This window comes from Corapipo altera, unplaced genomic scaffold (assembly GCF_003945725.1).
Source record: "Corapipo altera isolate COAL_440 unplaced genomic scaffold, ASM394572v1 2, whole genome shotgun sequence".
Taxonomy (NCBI): domain Eukaryota; kingdom Metazoa; phylum Chordata; class Aves; order Passeriformes; family Pipridae; genus Corapipo; species Corapipo altera.
In genome coordinates, this window is record NW_020884890.1 from 10,710,200 (window position 1) to 10,725,518 (window position 15,319).

General features: G+C 41.8%; 1 protein-coding gene across 1 annotated transcript; it reads left to right on the forward strand.

Annotated features, from left to right (window-relative positions):
* The first annotated feature begins 6,890 nt into the window (after positions 1-6,890).
* Positions 6,891-11,085, forward strand: TPBG (trophoblast glycoprotein). Its single transcript, XM_027645069.1, has one exon. The coding sequence runs from the start codon at positions 6,904-6,906 to the stop codon at positions 8,026-8,028; it is 1,125 nt and encodes a 374-aa protein (XP_027500870.1). The 5' UTR covers positions 6,891-6,903; the 3' UTR covers positions 8,029-11,085.
* The last annotated feature ends 4,234 nt before the right edge of the window (positions 11,086-15,319 follow it).

Consider the following 15,319-nt stretch of genomic DNA (forward strand, 5'->3'; position numbering starts at 1 on the left):
AATTGCACAAAAAGCTGTAAGTGTTCACAACCATGAACAAAGGAACAAGAATTCCAAAGTTGCAAGAACAAGTCAAGAAAAAAATGAAGATTTGCCCTTCGTACGTACAGATTTACATACACCCATCTGCCATTGTGGTCTTTGAGACTCTTTTCAGGCCTAGCAGAAATATAAGTATTTATTAGAGTCATGTGTTCACTAGCTCATTCAGCTGATTACAGGACAGGGAACCTACTATGAATTCTGAAGTACTGCCTTTAACTAAGTACAATAAAATACCACTAATACAGTGTACTAAGGATACAGTTCTATAGCATAGGCAAGTTTATATCTCATAGCAAGGAAACATTTTTCTTTTCTGCATTTCATCCAATCATCCCTATCCACCTGGAAGTACTATAACTAGCTCACCTCTTCACTCAGTTTTACAGTCTGTTTTGAAACAGAAGTATCTCCTGTAGCCTTTTGCTTGGGCAAGCCTTTGCTCAAACTTTTAAAAGTTAATTTAGTCTTTCCGCTAAGTCCTTGTACATCTAGCCTCCAAATCACTTTTATTGCTCTTTTCTTTCTTTCTTCTTTCTTTCTTGTAATTTTTTTCCAGTCATAGGATGCCAGAATGGAATGCAGTATTTCAGGTGTAGTCACCAGTGCTAAAGAAGAGAGAAGGTATCATCTTCCACCTTTGCTGACAGAATGTGTGACCCTCATAAAAAAATCACCGTTTCCCTTGTTTCTCTCACCCTCTTTCAACCTCTAAGAATGCATTCCTTTCAACACACTTCAGATGTAGTAACCCAGAAAGATGCAAAGACTTGGGATAAAAGCAGAAGGATGGAAAGGCAAAGCAAGACAGGAAGTTTTCAGTAGAGGAGGACTATATAAACAAATATGTGACATGGTAGTCAAAAGCAGGTAACAAATGATCATTGAGGAAAAGATGCAGGACACTGATTCACCAAGCTTTTTAATCTTGTGTATTCAATCATGCTTGTGGAGGCAAATCTTAACCAGGCAGTGAGTTGCATTTTACATCTGCTTTATCAGATTGTAAACAACAGCACAACGTGTAAGACAGTGGAGAATCAAACCCCATATGTTCTCAAATCTGCTGAGCCTTTTATACGCCTTTTTTCTTTTTTTAATGGGGAATTCATCAAAGTCAACTCTCCCCTATGAAGACTTTCAGTTTCGACAGATGAACATGTTTTCATGAAAAAGGCTTTACATGGAAACACTCCCGAATTGCAGTCCTCTGTTGTTAGAGTTCCTGCAGCCCTGTGTGCTGAAATCAGCCACTCTTACTTGCTGGGGAAGCAGGGCAAACCGGGAAACACCCTTGGCACCGTGAACGGCTGTGAAACCTCGGCACAGCACAGCCTGCAGAGTGAGGAACGAGTGGGACTGTCGACAGAAGTGTGAGGAACACATTGGCCCAAATTCCCTGCAGATCTGGGTTTCTGCTTTTCAGAGCCAAGAGAGAAAGTAACGTATTTCAGCTCTCCCTTCTTTTCCTCACTGCAGCTAGGTGACTGCCCTAGCCTATGCCATCTTTTAAGAGTCCCCTCATACCACGGGCAAATATGAACTAGAACCCAGCACCTCAATCCAACCTGGTGCCTTCTTCACACACTGTAATGAAGACAAAATTGCAAGTTGGCCCATAAAACAGGATTTTGAGTTCAGTGTCAGCTAGAAGGCACTGTGTGCAGCAAGGCACAGAGCCATAGCACAAAGCAACACTAATCCAACAAATAATCCTCTCAGCCCATTTTCCAGCATTGCCATTAGACTTCTAGATTGCTGCTCCTTGACAGGACATCCCAAGTGGACATGAACAACATACAAGCTTTCCAGCTGAAAGCTCATATTATCCACCCTGTGGTGCAAATCAGAGTAATAAGGAGTAATCAGAAGGCAGGTCATTTTGGTCCTTCAAGAAGGACTAAACTCAGAAGGCTTATTTTGTGGAAGGAAGAGTTTTACTGGCTGTAGTGATTTACTCTGAGTACATAGAACATAGTCTAGGTTATAGAACCAAATTTGCATTATTAAAATTAGAATAATAAAAAAAGAATCACCATTTTAAAATCCACATAGTAATCTATCAAAGATAGCTTGAAAGTAAGACATGCATTGTTTCTGAGCAAAGAAAGAATAAAAGCATGATTTAAAGTTTAGCCTGACCTGTTTAAGCATGTTAAGTTCTCAGTTATTTTGTGATGAACTTGTAAGAGGTTATTCAGCTTGGTCCCTGTTGCAGATACTCTACATGTCAGAGCATGCAGAGCTGGAGTATAGACAGAGGGATATGCACTGGGTGGCAGCACCTAGAATACAGCAAGTCCTCTTCCCAAGTCTTTTTTCCTAGTGTATTCTTGACTCCAGCCCTGGTAGCCAGTTTTGCTGAAGGAAGTCACCATTGTTTCCTTCTTATTTGAGTCACACATTGTTTTATTATTTTTAACAATAAAACACTACAGGGAAACATGGGGAGCAGGTAGAGTCTGTCTTCACAGTTTCACCAGTTTTCAGTGTTGCTTACATTTAGGTGGGGGTACTTTGTCTCCTATCATCCCTTCTATCCCCACCTAAGGCACACAAGAGACTCCAGAAGTTACAACAATGCCCTATCACAGACACCAAGTTAACATATTTTAAAGACTCCCCTCCCAAAATGTTACTTTTGGTTAAAATATTTTTTCTGTTAGTTCTGGCAAACTTTAATATGTTTTCACAGTATTAAAAATCAATATTCTCTGTGCTAGATTAACTTTTATTATTTCAATATAAAAATGGGTAACATACATGAAAATGTAAACATAGATTCCTCGAATGTTGCCATCTATATTGCTTCAATAAAAACTATTATGCAAGTTTAAGGGCACCTAAAAAGAAAACTGGAACCTGAATAAATACGAGTGTGAACATGTGAATGCTGAATAAAATTCAAACAAGAATATGAGGCAACATTTGGTTGCCTAAGTATTTTTATGGTACCATCTTCAGGATTCTGATGGTGTTTCTTAAAAGGAAGCCAAGTCCCAAGAAAAACAGGTGTCCCTCGGAGGACCTGCTGGATCTCTCTCTGTGAGGTAGCAGACAGAACTTGCAGCTTGTTCTTCCACTTTTGTGGGAAGACATTTTTGCTAAAAGAAAAGATTTCTGGTGCCTGAGCAATTGCTCACTTGGTGTACGATCTTTAGCGCATCGTAAATGCCCTTCCAAGGTCACTTCCTATGAAGTATTGAGTATCTTAATGCAATATTAAGGCAATGAAGAAACACTTCACTGAAGAGACATAAATTTCCCTGTCGGTAAAGAAAATAAAATATAAAAAAAATATAATTACTATTGCATGTAGTTCTTCCCCAAATTCTTCCAACTCCTTGGACATCAGCTGCAATTAGGCTACTCAAAAGGGGCATCCAGCATTGTTTGGTATCTGTCGAAGGGGCATTGAGATTATTTAGGATGGGATCCATCTCAATTAACTTAATTAACAGCCTTAAATTTGAGTGTCTTAAATAATCTTCCAGATTTTCCTAAGAAGAGTGGAGAGGCATAAGCATCTACAAATGCCACTTTATTCCTTTGTAAGGTGAGAAGAGTAAAAGGGAAACAGCAACTCTGAAATGGTTGAGCAGTATAGTTATCACAATTTGTCTCCATGACTCTCTGCAGTCCCCTTGTTGTCACACTTTCACTTTGTGGAAGCTGAATTACTGGAGTACTGATTTTCAAAAGCAAGCAGTTCTCATCACTATCACATGAAGCAAGCTTTAACTGTCTGGAGGAGGATGGTCAGAGGTTTACTTCATGGTTGCAGATGACCAGCATATTATTCAGCCTCAGCCTGGAGCCGCAGAACCACTGAGAAACTGAAGCATTACCTCAACCACCCCTATCCCTGAAAATGAGCTTCTCATTTAATCCCTAGGAATATCAGCCACAGGAGCAGGAACAGTTTCCTTATGGTAAATTAACTTCCAGTTGGAGCCCTTTAGCCAAGACAATATATGTTCAAATCCTATACTTTAACTCAGGTAGAAGTTTTGCATAACCTTTATGCAAAAAACTATGAGATTAGATTCTATGGGCTTTGCAACGCAAATTCACAAATCAACCAATTGTAATAGCCAAAACTGACCAGAAAACATATCAGGGTTTTTTTCTTCATTTTCCTAGTGCAGATTACAAACACATCCAGGAAATCACTCAGCATACAAAGAAATACACTCGGTATAAGTGTATTCACCAGAAAGTAACATTTGTTTTTTTGGAGTGTGCCTCTGAGAAAAGATGTTTTATTTAAACAAGAAGAGAAGAGAGCAGAGGTTTTTTTCCTCTTGCAAGCTTAAGTAGGCTTAGCAGGTACAATTTACCACTGGAATAATAGGAGAGAATAGGAAAATACTTGTTATCCATTATTTGCATTACTGCAGCACATTCAAGCACCTGTCAGTGAACACTCCATAGACATGGAACATAAACACATTCCCTGCCCAAAGAGCTAACCTGCTGTGCAGGCCAAGAGGCACAATCCCATCCAGACAACCATAAAGAGTCAGGAACTTCTAGGAAAACTATGGTCAGCTAATGAGCAGACCAGCATAATTGCTCTTAATTGTATTATTTAACTAAAAATGACATTGTATTTAAACATTTTATAAACAATAGTTATGGGTAGGCTGATTAAGAATTTTTTCCATTATTTATTTTTGTAAATATACCTTTTAACAAACTAAAATCTCCTGCAGTGTAGTGCCACTGTTTTTTAAACTCAACATCAAAGGAACAACTTCCCAAACTTCTGGAACAGCTGGCAAATCCAAGACCTCACTTGTATCACTATTATTTCAGCCACCCCTTATTTCCTTTTCTCCATAATCTTTATGTAAAGAGCACACTGGTCTATCAGCTGGGCAGCCCTCACCTGTCACCCCAAACCCAGACTTTTCTGCACTGTAATACCACTGTCAGGCTAGAGGGAGGAGAACAATCCTGCAGAAACAAGTGTTTTAGCTCATTCTCGAGATTCTGGGGCTGATTTTATCAAGTCTTCATTCTGGATTTATCTGTTCCCCTATGGCTTTTGGCAGCTCTGAGATTCCTGCTGACTTTACCAAAAAAAGGAACCTAGTTTATCAGAAAAGCAGGAGTATAACTGTGACATATGAGAAGAAAATTTTTTGTAGGCAGTCAGCAGAAGGGGAAGGAAAGCCCAAAGGAGTTACCGACTCTCATTCTGTTTCACATTGCTGAAACTGGTTACTTGAATACATTGGTAGGTCTTCTGTGTTAATTAGATGTTATTTAATGATCTCAATCACTTCTTAAGGACCAGTGGCTCAATACAGCCCCCCACGATAGCTCACACCATTCATGTTTTCCTCAAATATCCCAAGTTAGTCAATATTTGTACCACCTGGATTGTTCAGGGACAGTCAGTGGATGAAACTGGTAAATATTTTACATACACGCAGGTATTTAGGCTTTTCCTCACCATAATAAAGTTTAAATCTCAGGCTTGGGCTGTCAATGCGGGTCCTTTTCTTTTTTTAAAAAATTATTATTGTTCATTTTAGGACTTTTAAAAATCCCTGGTTGGGTTTTTTTGCTTTAGTTTTGGAGTTCGGTTGGTGTATTTCACGGCCGCTGTTGCACTCCCTCTCCCGAAAGGCGATCCCTGGACAGACGCGCGGGGGCAGCGGCCGGTCCTGCGCCTCCAGCAGCGGCGCAGCGCCCCCGCCCTGGAAACCCCTCGGGATTCCCCATCCTGCCGCCGGCCTGAGCGCGCTCAGCGTGGAATCCGCGGGAAGCGGCGCCCAGCATTCAGGCTCCGCCGCGTCGGGGCAAACACAGGTACGGCGCTGCCAGGGCGGGGAGCAGCGCTCACCGCCGCCGGCTCTCCCTCCGCACGGCGGCCGGGAGCTGCTCCGCGGCTGAACCACCGCATGGTGCGGCTCCACATGCCGCGGCTCCGCTCGGCGGCAAGGTGAGTCTCCGGCAGCACCACCTGGGCCGGGGGGGGCGAGAGGAACGGAGAGCCGAGCAAATCCTCCCGACGGGCTCCCAGACAAGGCCTCCCGGCAGCGGCGGCTGAGCCGGAGCGCGGGGGCGGCGGGCGGGAGCCGGGCGGGGCGCGGACGGCGGCGGGGCCGCCCCTCGGGCAGGCGCTGGCGGCAGCTCCCCCTGGGCCGGCGGTGCTTGGTTTCTCCTGGCAGCGGAGGCAGGGCCAGGCGCGGCGAGGGTGGGCGCGGAGTTGGCGGCGGGGCCGGGGGCAGTTTGTGGCGGCGGAGTGCTCCGCGGAGTTTGTTCCGCAGGCCACGCGGGAGGTGAGGGACGGGGTCCGAAACCGGGACTGGGCTTGGCTCCGCTGTGCTCCGCGGAGGGTTTGCGGGCGGGAGTTTGCAGCGGTTGTGGCGCGGAGCAGCGGGGAAGAGCCCCGGCGTAGGGACGGCAGGTGGGGAGCCATGGGACACGATGGGTGGCGGCGGGTTAGATCTTTCCCTCCCCTCCCCTCACTTCCCTCCCGTGCTACGCCGGCGGAGTCGACGGCCGGCTGAGAAGGCGGCGGCGTGAGCTGGAAGTGGGCGAAAACTTGTTCCTTGGCGGGTTCCCCCGCCCTGCCGCGGGGTCGGTGCCGCTCGGGCGAGCCGCGTTTTGGGGGCGAGGCGCGGGCCGGGGAAAGGCGGTGGGCGCAGGCAAGCGGAGCCGCGCCGCCCCGCCGCTGCCGTCTCGCTTTCCTCCCCTGCCACAGGTCTCGCTGCGGGAAGCGGAGCGGAGCCAGTCCCGGAGGGGACGCGCCCGAAGAAGGGGCTGCCCGAAGCCGTCCTTCGTCTCGCCGCACCGCCCGGAGCCGGAGGCGCCCGAGGGCGAAAGTTGCGCGGGGGGCCGGGCGCGATGCCGGGGCTCGGCGCGCTCTGCCTGGGGCTGCTCCTGCCTGTCCTGCTGGGCTGCGTCTCGGCGCAGCAGCCCGGCGGCTGCCCGGACCTCTGCGAGTGCTCGGAGCCGGCCAGGACGGTGAAGTGCGTGAATAGGAACCTGACGGCGGTGCCCCTCGACCTGCCACCCTACGTCCGCAGCCTCTTCATCACCGGCAACCCCCTGACCCACCTGCCTGCCGGCGCCTTCTCCGCCCAGCGCCTGCCCGACCTCAGCGCCCTCAACCTCAGCGGCAACCACCTGCAGGCCGTGGAGGCCGGCGCCCTCGCCCTGCCCGCCCTGCGGCAGCTGGACCTCAGCGGCAACGCGCTGGTCTCGCTCAGCCCGCAGGCCTTCGGGGAGGGCGGCAGCCCCCTGGAGGAGCTGGCCCTCCGCGGGGCCCTGCGCGACCACGGCGTCCTCTTCAGCCTGGCCGCCTTGCTGCAGTCCGGGGCCCTGCGCAACCTCAGCCGCCTGGACCTGGCCGACAACGGACTGCTGGTGCTGCCCGCCGGCATGTTCACCGCCCTGCCTGCCCTGCGGCAGCTGGACCTCAGCAACAACTCCCTGGTGGGCCTGCAGAACGTCTCCTTCCAGGGGCTAGGCCAGCTGCAGAGCCTCAACCTCAGCAACAACTCCCTGGCTGTGCTGTGGAACAGCACCCTGGCCCAGTTCCGCAGCCTGCCCACCCTCCGGCACATCGACCTGGACCACAACACCTGGGTCTGCGATTGCCCCATTGAGGACCTGGTGACCTGGCTCAAGGAGAGTGACCAGGTGGAGGGCAAAGAAGCTCTGACTTGTGCATACCCTGACAAGATGTTGGGTAAAGCCCTGCTGAAGATCAGCAGCTTGGACCTGAACTGCTCTGTGCCCATAGACCTGCCTTCCCAGCTCCAGACTTCGTACGTCTTCCTGGGGATAGTCTTGGCTCTCATTGGGGCCATATTCCTCCTGGTTTTGTACTTAAACCGAAAAGGAATCAAAAAGTGGATGCACAACATCAGAGATGCCTGTAGGGATCACATGGAGGGCTATCACTACAGATATGAGATCAACGCAGACCCCAGGTTGACAAACCTCAGCTCCAACTCAGATGTCTGACAAAGTGCCCCAGGTGCAGGGCAGAGCACAGTACCTATGCATGAAAAGTAGACTTATGCTTTACCCTCATGCTTGCTTCCCTCTCTTCTGAGAAGTCTCAGACATGCTTGTAACCTGGGGGGGGATATGCCTCCTTGTGATTTCAAGTTCATTTTTGTTTTGAGAAGCTGGATGGCTGACCACGACGTTCAGCTGTATGTAGGAAACAAGCTGCTACCTATTTTCCACCTTGCCTGTCTGTACTTGTGGGAAATTTTTTTCAAGATGTCGGAAGAAACAAAAGAATTTTCTCTGATGCTCCAAAGCCACCAGAGTTTATAAAACATTTACCGACACAGATGTTGTTCAACAAAAGCTGCCTCAACGTTTTTGGAAAAAGATGTTATGTCCCTCTGTGCCAGTTTTGGTCTTGTATATCCGAATCTTGATGCGATGATTACATTTCATAGACTACCTTGAGATTTTAAGAAAATAACTCCTTTTAAAAACTCCTCATTTACATAGGAGGAAATCAAATAGCATGCACAAACACTGTATAGTTTTACATGTTAGAAAATTTATGATCTCGGTAATCTCTTACAATTTTGTAGATATTTTTGATTGCAGTTTACCTGAATCGAGAGATTTTTTTATACAAACTGCATCTAAACTGCATCTCGTTGCCCTCTGAACTGTTAAATTCAATAAACGGTCTTACAAGAACTGTTGCGTTTGCTATTCAATGAGAAATGTATGGACATCTAGGAATGTGAATAGTGCTACAGTCTCAGAAGTAATAGCTTTACAGTAGTAATATGAATAAAATTTTATACGAATGTGTAGCTTAAAGACGTAAATGTTTGACAGTTTTGTGATATATGCTAGAAGAATTACACTGATCAATGATGGGAGCAGTTTCGTTTGGCACAAACCCCACAGTCTGCTCTCAAAGCAACTGCAAAACGTTGAGACAGAGGCTAGGGTCCACCTTGCTGGGAAGGTACAAGCTAATAGAATTTTCAAAAGGTATTCTCCAGATTTAAAAAAATAATCAAAATAAGTTGTGGAGTTTGTTAGCTAGAGAAAATTTTACCTGAATTGAATTATTTATTATAAAAAACCATACTTAGGTGCCCTGAAGTAAATTAAATGCAGCTCAGTTGTACAGTTGGCAAGCTTTAGGCTTATAAATCACTGCAGCATTTATTAGATTGCTAACTGGTTCCTTTTTAAGGTCTCTGTTCTTGTGAAGTTCTGTTGTGATCTACATCTAGTAACTTGATGGAACTTTATCTTAAAGCATTTAACAGGTACATTTCAGTATGGTATGGTACTCATGCTTCTTACTTGCTTGGGAATGCATTTTCTTGTAAATAGATAAGGCATGCAAAAAAACCCTTAAAAATGCATAATTTAATATGCAACTCTGATGGCATATAAAAAGGTTGGCAAGAATCTTCCAATGGCTGCCAATAATCAATGCACTTTTTCTGATCTATTTATAGTTTCTTAATGAAAAAAAAATACACCAGCTGTAAAAGTGATGTGACTTGATATATATCAGTTTATCTGTGGAGCTTTTTCCATGGTCACTGTTACTTGAAGCTCTTGAGCATCTCTCAAATTTTATGAATTACTGGCTAATTCCTTTTGCTTTCAAAAATGACAGTTTTCTCAGATGTGTGCTTTTAGTAAGGGCTCATAAATATAAAATAGCCCTTAAAGTATCAGAAGAAATATAATCTCTTTGGGCTATCAGTATTATTCAAAAATATTTTTCATCTCTACAACTTCAGACAAAGCAAATAGCACAAGTTGGTTCAGATTGATTTTCTATTGCTTTAAGTTGGATTTATTTAACAGTAGGGATTTTTTTTTATGTAGTTTTGTGTATTTACCCTTAAAAGGAAAAAAAGGAATAGGTATTAAATACAATTAAAGTATTGTAAATCAGTATATTTTACAGTTAATGTAAGTTAAGTGATAGCCTTTCTCTTCTGCTGTCATTTAAATGTATGAGCAATATCTAGTTAACAGCATATGAATTAAGTTTGTGGATTCTTAAAAAGCAGACTACCGGTCTGAATATTAGCTGCCCATATTTTAAGAATAGCATAAAAACACCAGTGTGAAGAACTATTACTGTGCCCCTATGCAAACTGTTCATACTTGGTATACATCAGATAGTTTATGTAAGAAGTAAGAATTTAGTAGTTACACAGTGTGCTTTGTTGTATCGGTCATTTTGGAGATTATCAACTTACACTTACTTGTACAGTGCCAAGAGGAGCAGAGCATCATCCTTGCTTCAGATGCTCCTGTAATATAATAGATAAAATATGTATAAACCAAGCCAATTCTTAGGCAATTTCCTGAGTTTTGTTAACAGACACTTTAAAGTAACTACAGTAAAAGCAGTTATCCGTGATGTTTTAATGTAACGGCTGTGCATTTATAGAACTGTGTAAGGACAGGCAACAACTTTAATTGCATTTTCTCGCCAATGGAGCAAGTATTTATATAGTGGGCAAGTGTAACTGTTATACTACACTTACTGTTCTAAAGATTATTATTACTATTATTTTTGTATCTTAGAAAGTCAATGTAATAGAAATTTATTAGAGATCTGGTAATAGCTACTTTAAAGCAATTTTTGTCATTTGCTTACATGTGTATTTATTAGGATGTATCATTTAGCATGTGTCACTGTTGTGGTGGGTAATGCTCTCCTACTGTGTTTGACCAGCAGTGAATGCTTTGGTGTTTTGTACAATGCATTATTTGATCTTAAATCCCCTTTCATAAACAGTGCTTGAAATTTGTTTTGCGTTCCTTTCACAACATACTTAACAGTGGTACTCTGAAGACACAGAAAAAGTAACTCCCACAATACTTGGGAACTTGGTTAAAAACTATAAATCTAAAATAACATCAGTTTAAAGGTTCCTCTGAAGCACATTTTATAGTCTTACTCCGCTTTGACACCAGAAATTCCAGTTGCTTGCTATTTCTGGAGCAGCTTAATTAGCAAGACTGTTTTATTCACTCATTCTTCAATAAAACACATGCAGTACTAAATGCCTCTAAAATGTTTTTTGTATACATAAACCCTTAAAGTTCTGTATGACACGGTTGTCACTGAAAAACATCCAGACTAAAGTCGTGGGCAAAGCTTCAGGGAAGGCTGCACAGCTAAGTGGAAAGGATGGCTTTTCCCAGGTTCAGCTGCTTTCTTAAAACTATTTTTAGTTGTAACAAGTTTAAAATTTTCTTGACATAGTTTTAATATATTTTCTTAAAATACTTTCAATTGATGCTGTTGCCAGGTAAGAAAATCCACAAATCCTTCTTTATCCAAGGTAGCTTTATATTAGATCATCTGGCATTTCTTTTATATCATCAAGCCATAACATTACCAATAATTTTGACATCCAGAAAATGGTTTGAAGTTTTGTACAACTGCTTTAAATGTTTTCATTCAGGGTAATTTACCTTTTAAGTACTGGTGACAGTCCTCATTGATGTGGCAAGTACTGAAGCAGTCTGTTCAGACCCGTATTCTGTTGTTGACTGAGACGTCACTGAAAACAGGCATAGCAGATTATTCAAAATATGACTGCACTAGGATCCCAGTCCTCATTATTCTACCAGCATTTTCCCTGTGGTATACTCTGGTCTTTATGCATCTGCATAATTTCTTTTTTGCCTCATTTTCTCAGGAAATCCATTAAAAAGAATATTGTGAAAATCACAGGTAGAGAAATCAGTCTGACTGCACCTATATTTTGAGGTTTAGAATCTTCATTTCCCTTCAAACCTTAATGTGGAAAAAAGAACCTTTATCAAAGTGGACAGAATGAAAATTTGATATGCACTTTTTTTTCTCTTTAGCAGCTGAATGTTCGAGAAGAACCATTCATTCTCAGCATAAGATGAAGGAAAATAGCATTTGGTAAGAAAAACATTTTGGTTTCAAGCTTCGAAATTACATTTATATTCTATGAGAGAAGGTGGAAGGGAGAATCTTGTAAAGGAAACAGGTTTCTCTTCCTAATGGGTCAGCGCTGGAAATCACAGTGCTATGAATAGGAACAATTGCTGGTTGATTCTGTCCGTTATGTTCTGGTCATTTTTTTAGATACAGCTCTAATTTCTTCCTGTTGCTATAAATAGATTTTGCTAACAAGCTGCATCCCATCTTACAATATTTGTAATGCAGGTGTTTCCGAAGTGAGTTTCTTGTTGAATATAATAGAAGATTTAATTTAATTCAATGCCTGCTGATTTAATAATGATCAGATCAAGCCCATAACTTAATGCTCCTTTTTCTCTTGCACACGTTCTGCTTACTAGTTGTAAAGACCTTGGCTTGAAATCAAACAATAAAAGCCCACCAATGAAGAGAGAAAGCAGAACGCTTGGAGAATGTAGCATTTATCTGATATTTCGCACAGAAAAGAGACCTAAACCACGTGGGAGCTGAGGGTCCCCTTGGTGATACAGAAGTAAGTGTACTCTGTTAGCTTCTTAAGTCAATACAGCAGTAGCAGAAAAGTGATGCTTTGTACCAACACAATAAACCTAACAGCACTTCTGTCCCACATTGGCAAAAACCCCACCAACCCTTTAGAAGTAAGAGTAGGGGTTTGCAGTATAAGTATGTCCTTAGAAAGGACTTTGACTTTCTCAACTGTGTTACAATTTACGTGTTGTCACATCCTTGGAAAACCTTGCTATACCAGAAATCATCTGTTGCGTAGGCAAAGCTTGAAATCAGGCCTTGCATTCTTAATGTTAGCCTAAATAGAAAAAGCAAACTATTAAAAAAATTAAGTCAGTAGTTTGGACAGTGTACTCATGGTATGGTTAATAATTTAATACTTGCAATTATTTATATTTTTCAAAGTATTCACTAGATAGCTTTTCCTTTCTGATGATTGACTATCAAAATAACAGATTTGTCTTTCTAGTAATTATGCATGGAAGCATCTGAATAAATTAGCAATGTTTCAGTACATACAGTGATGAAAATGCTAGAAATTTTGTGTTCGAGAATGTTTCACTATTACAGAAATTTTAGATGTGCTAAAAACAGCTGTAACTTTTTCAGATTGAAGTTTGATTTCCTAATTAAAAATTATTCTTGAAGAAAACCACAATAAAATATTTACCAGATTGCCTATAAATGTTGTATCTTTACCCTCTTGATTTTATTACTGTAAATCCTTACAGATACTGAGGTCTTTACTAAAAGTGTAGTTGCATTCTTTTTAGCTTAAATTGATGATTGTGCTGTGTATTTGCATGATAGAACAGGAAAAAAACAAAGTCCATTTAGACGGCCTGTTTGATTTATTTAGAAAGAAATTTGGCCAGTGAATATAAGGGATTGCGTTTTAATTGTTCTTGTTATTTTGGACATAATTTGATAGATTTTTGGGGTTTAATATATGGGATATTGATTTTCAAATTGCCAATTCTAAATTTAGCAGTAATGTATTTTCAGGTTTTTAATGACTAGATCAAACTGTGTTTTAAAGTCTTCCAATACATATTTACATAGCAAAATACAGAGACACTGTTATTACTGATGGAACTATTAATGAAAAGTACTGCTGAAACAGAATGAAGGGTGAAAACCAGAGGAAAAAAAAAGCATTCTGATGTTCTTCAACTTCTTTTAATGCAATTATTTATATTGTAACCACATGGAAATTCAAAGGGAAGGGATGATGTTTTCTCTTTTCATAGATAACCAGTGCAGATGTCTGAAATTTTAAAAGGTAGGAGTGATTTTTTTGGGGCTGTCCCAGGAGCACAACTGGTAACTTAGTCTTGTGTTTTCTATTGTTTTTTTCGTATTCCTGGGACAGCTAACATGGAAGAGTGTTTGGGTTTACACATGACAGATTGATCTGTCCTAGGTTTTATTATAGGACTGATCTGTCTTAGTATCTGTCCACAGTCTGCTTCAGGTGTTTCATTTGTTCTAATAGAAATTCTATTCTGTGACATAGCCTGGCATAGCCCAGGGTAGCTTTGCATGGCATTGTGGGCATGCATACAATAAAGAACTCATATGTCAAATTGAAATTATCAAATGTCAAATAGACATTTCAACAGAATTCAGTGTATATTTCATGCTGGCAATGTAAAGCTATCAAGTAATGGTAGTGAAATAGTAAAATAAGAAAAAATACCTATTGTTGCAAGAATGCCGTAAGCAGTCATGAGCTGACACCACTTTGGGGCATGTGAGTAATTTCTGAAGACAGAAAAAGAAAGAAGAAGTAGTTACTGCATTGACAGTTTTTTTTCTTCAGGTAGGTGTCTTCATTCATTCTCCTTAATAGGAGCAGTAACCGAATCCTATAGATAGTTATACATTTGAATCCATTTAAGTCAGGGGCTTTACCCCAGCGATTTTCTGGTTCCCTCTTTTCAGAGGTGGGTGCTTTTGTGAACCTGGAGGAGAATAAGAGCTCTTAAACATCAGAAAAAAAGAATTTTTATTTTATATGTACAGATATGCATTTCACAAATGCACACACACATACATGTATAAATATAATGGAGACTGAAGAGAAGTAGAATCCAAGGCACACTGGTCTCTCCAGTACATTCTGTTGGCTAAGTTAAGGGCCTATTTTTCTTCACACTTTGGAAAGAGGACCTAAGTGCCTAAATGGAGTGGGTATCCCTCTGAGAAGCACTTAAGGCACGCTTGATGTTGTTGCATGCCTAGTGTGACCATTACCAACAAGTTAACATAAATTGGTACTGAGTGGCCAAGATTTTCCAAAGTGGACACAGTTAGGGGTTCTGCTTTCAAAGTAACATAAAGGGGCTTCATTTTCAAAAGTTTTTGAACACCTTTTGGAAAATTATACTGGTTTTAAGTGAATTGAATGAAATGTGTAAAAAAAAATTTCAATGTGAAAAGGCATATGTCTGGTATACACTTGAGAGAAAATATAAATACTTGTAAGAACTGAAATTCTGCAGTCTTTTCTCTCTCTGTCGTTTCTCAGATTGAGATCTCTTAACACCGTCTATCCAGAATATCCTTCCTCTTCTCCAGTTTATTTAATCATCCCTAACCCAGATGACTTGTTTCCATCACCTTTATGACCAAACTTGATTACTTCACATTGATAAGCAAAGGTAGAATCCTAGGAAACAAGTAATGCATAAAATCAAATATTGAATATTTGTCACTAACCAGATTAAGGTTTTATCTATTTTAGTCTTTCATTCAGATTTTCCCTTTTCCTGTTTGTCCCTTTCTGTTTAGTTTTTCGGTATACTAAAA

Excerpts from the sequence above, each read along its gene's own strand:
- TPBG (XM_027645069.1), top strand. The coding sequence starts at position 6,904 with ATGCCGGGGCTCGGCGCGCTCTGCCTGGGGCTGCTCCTGCCTGTCCTG.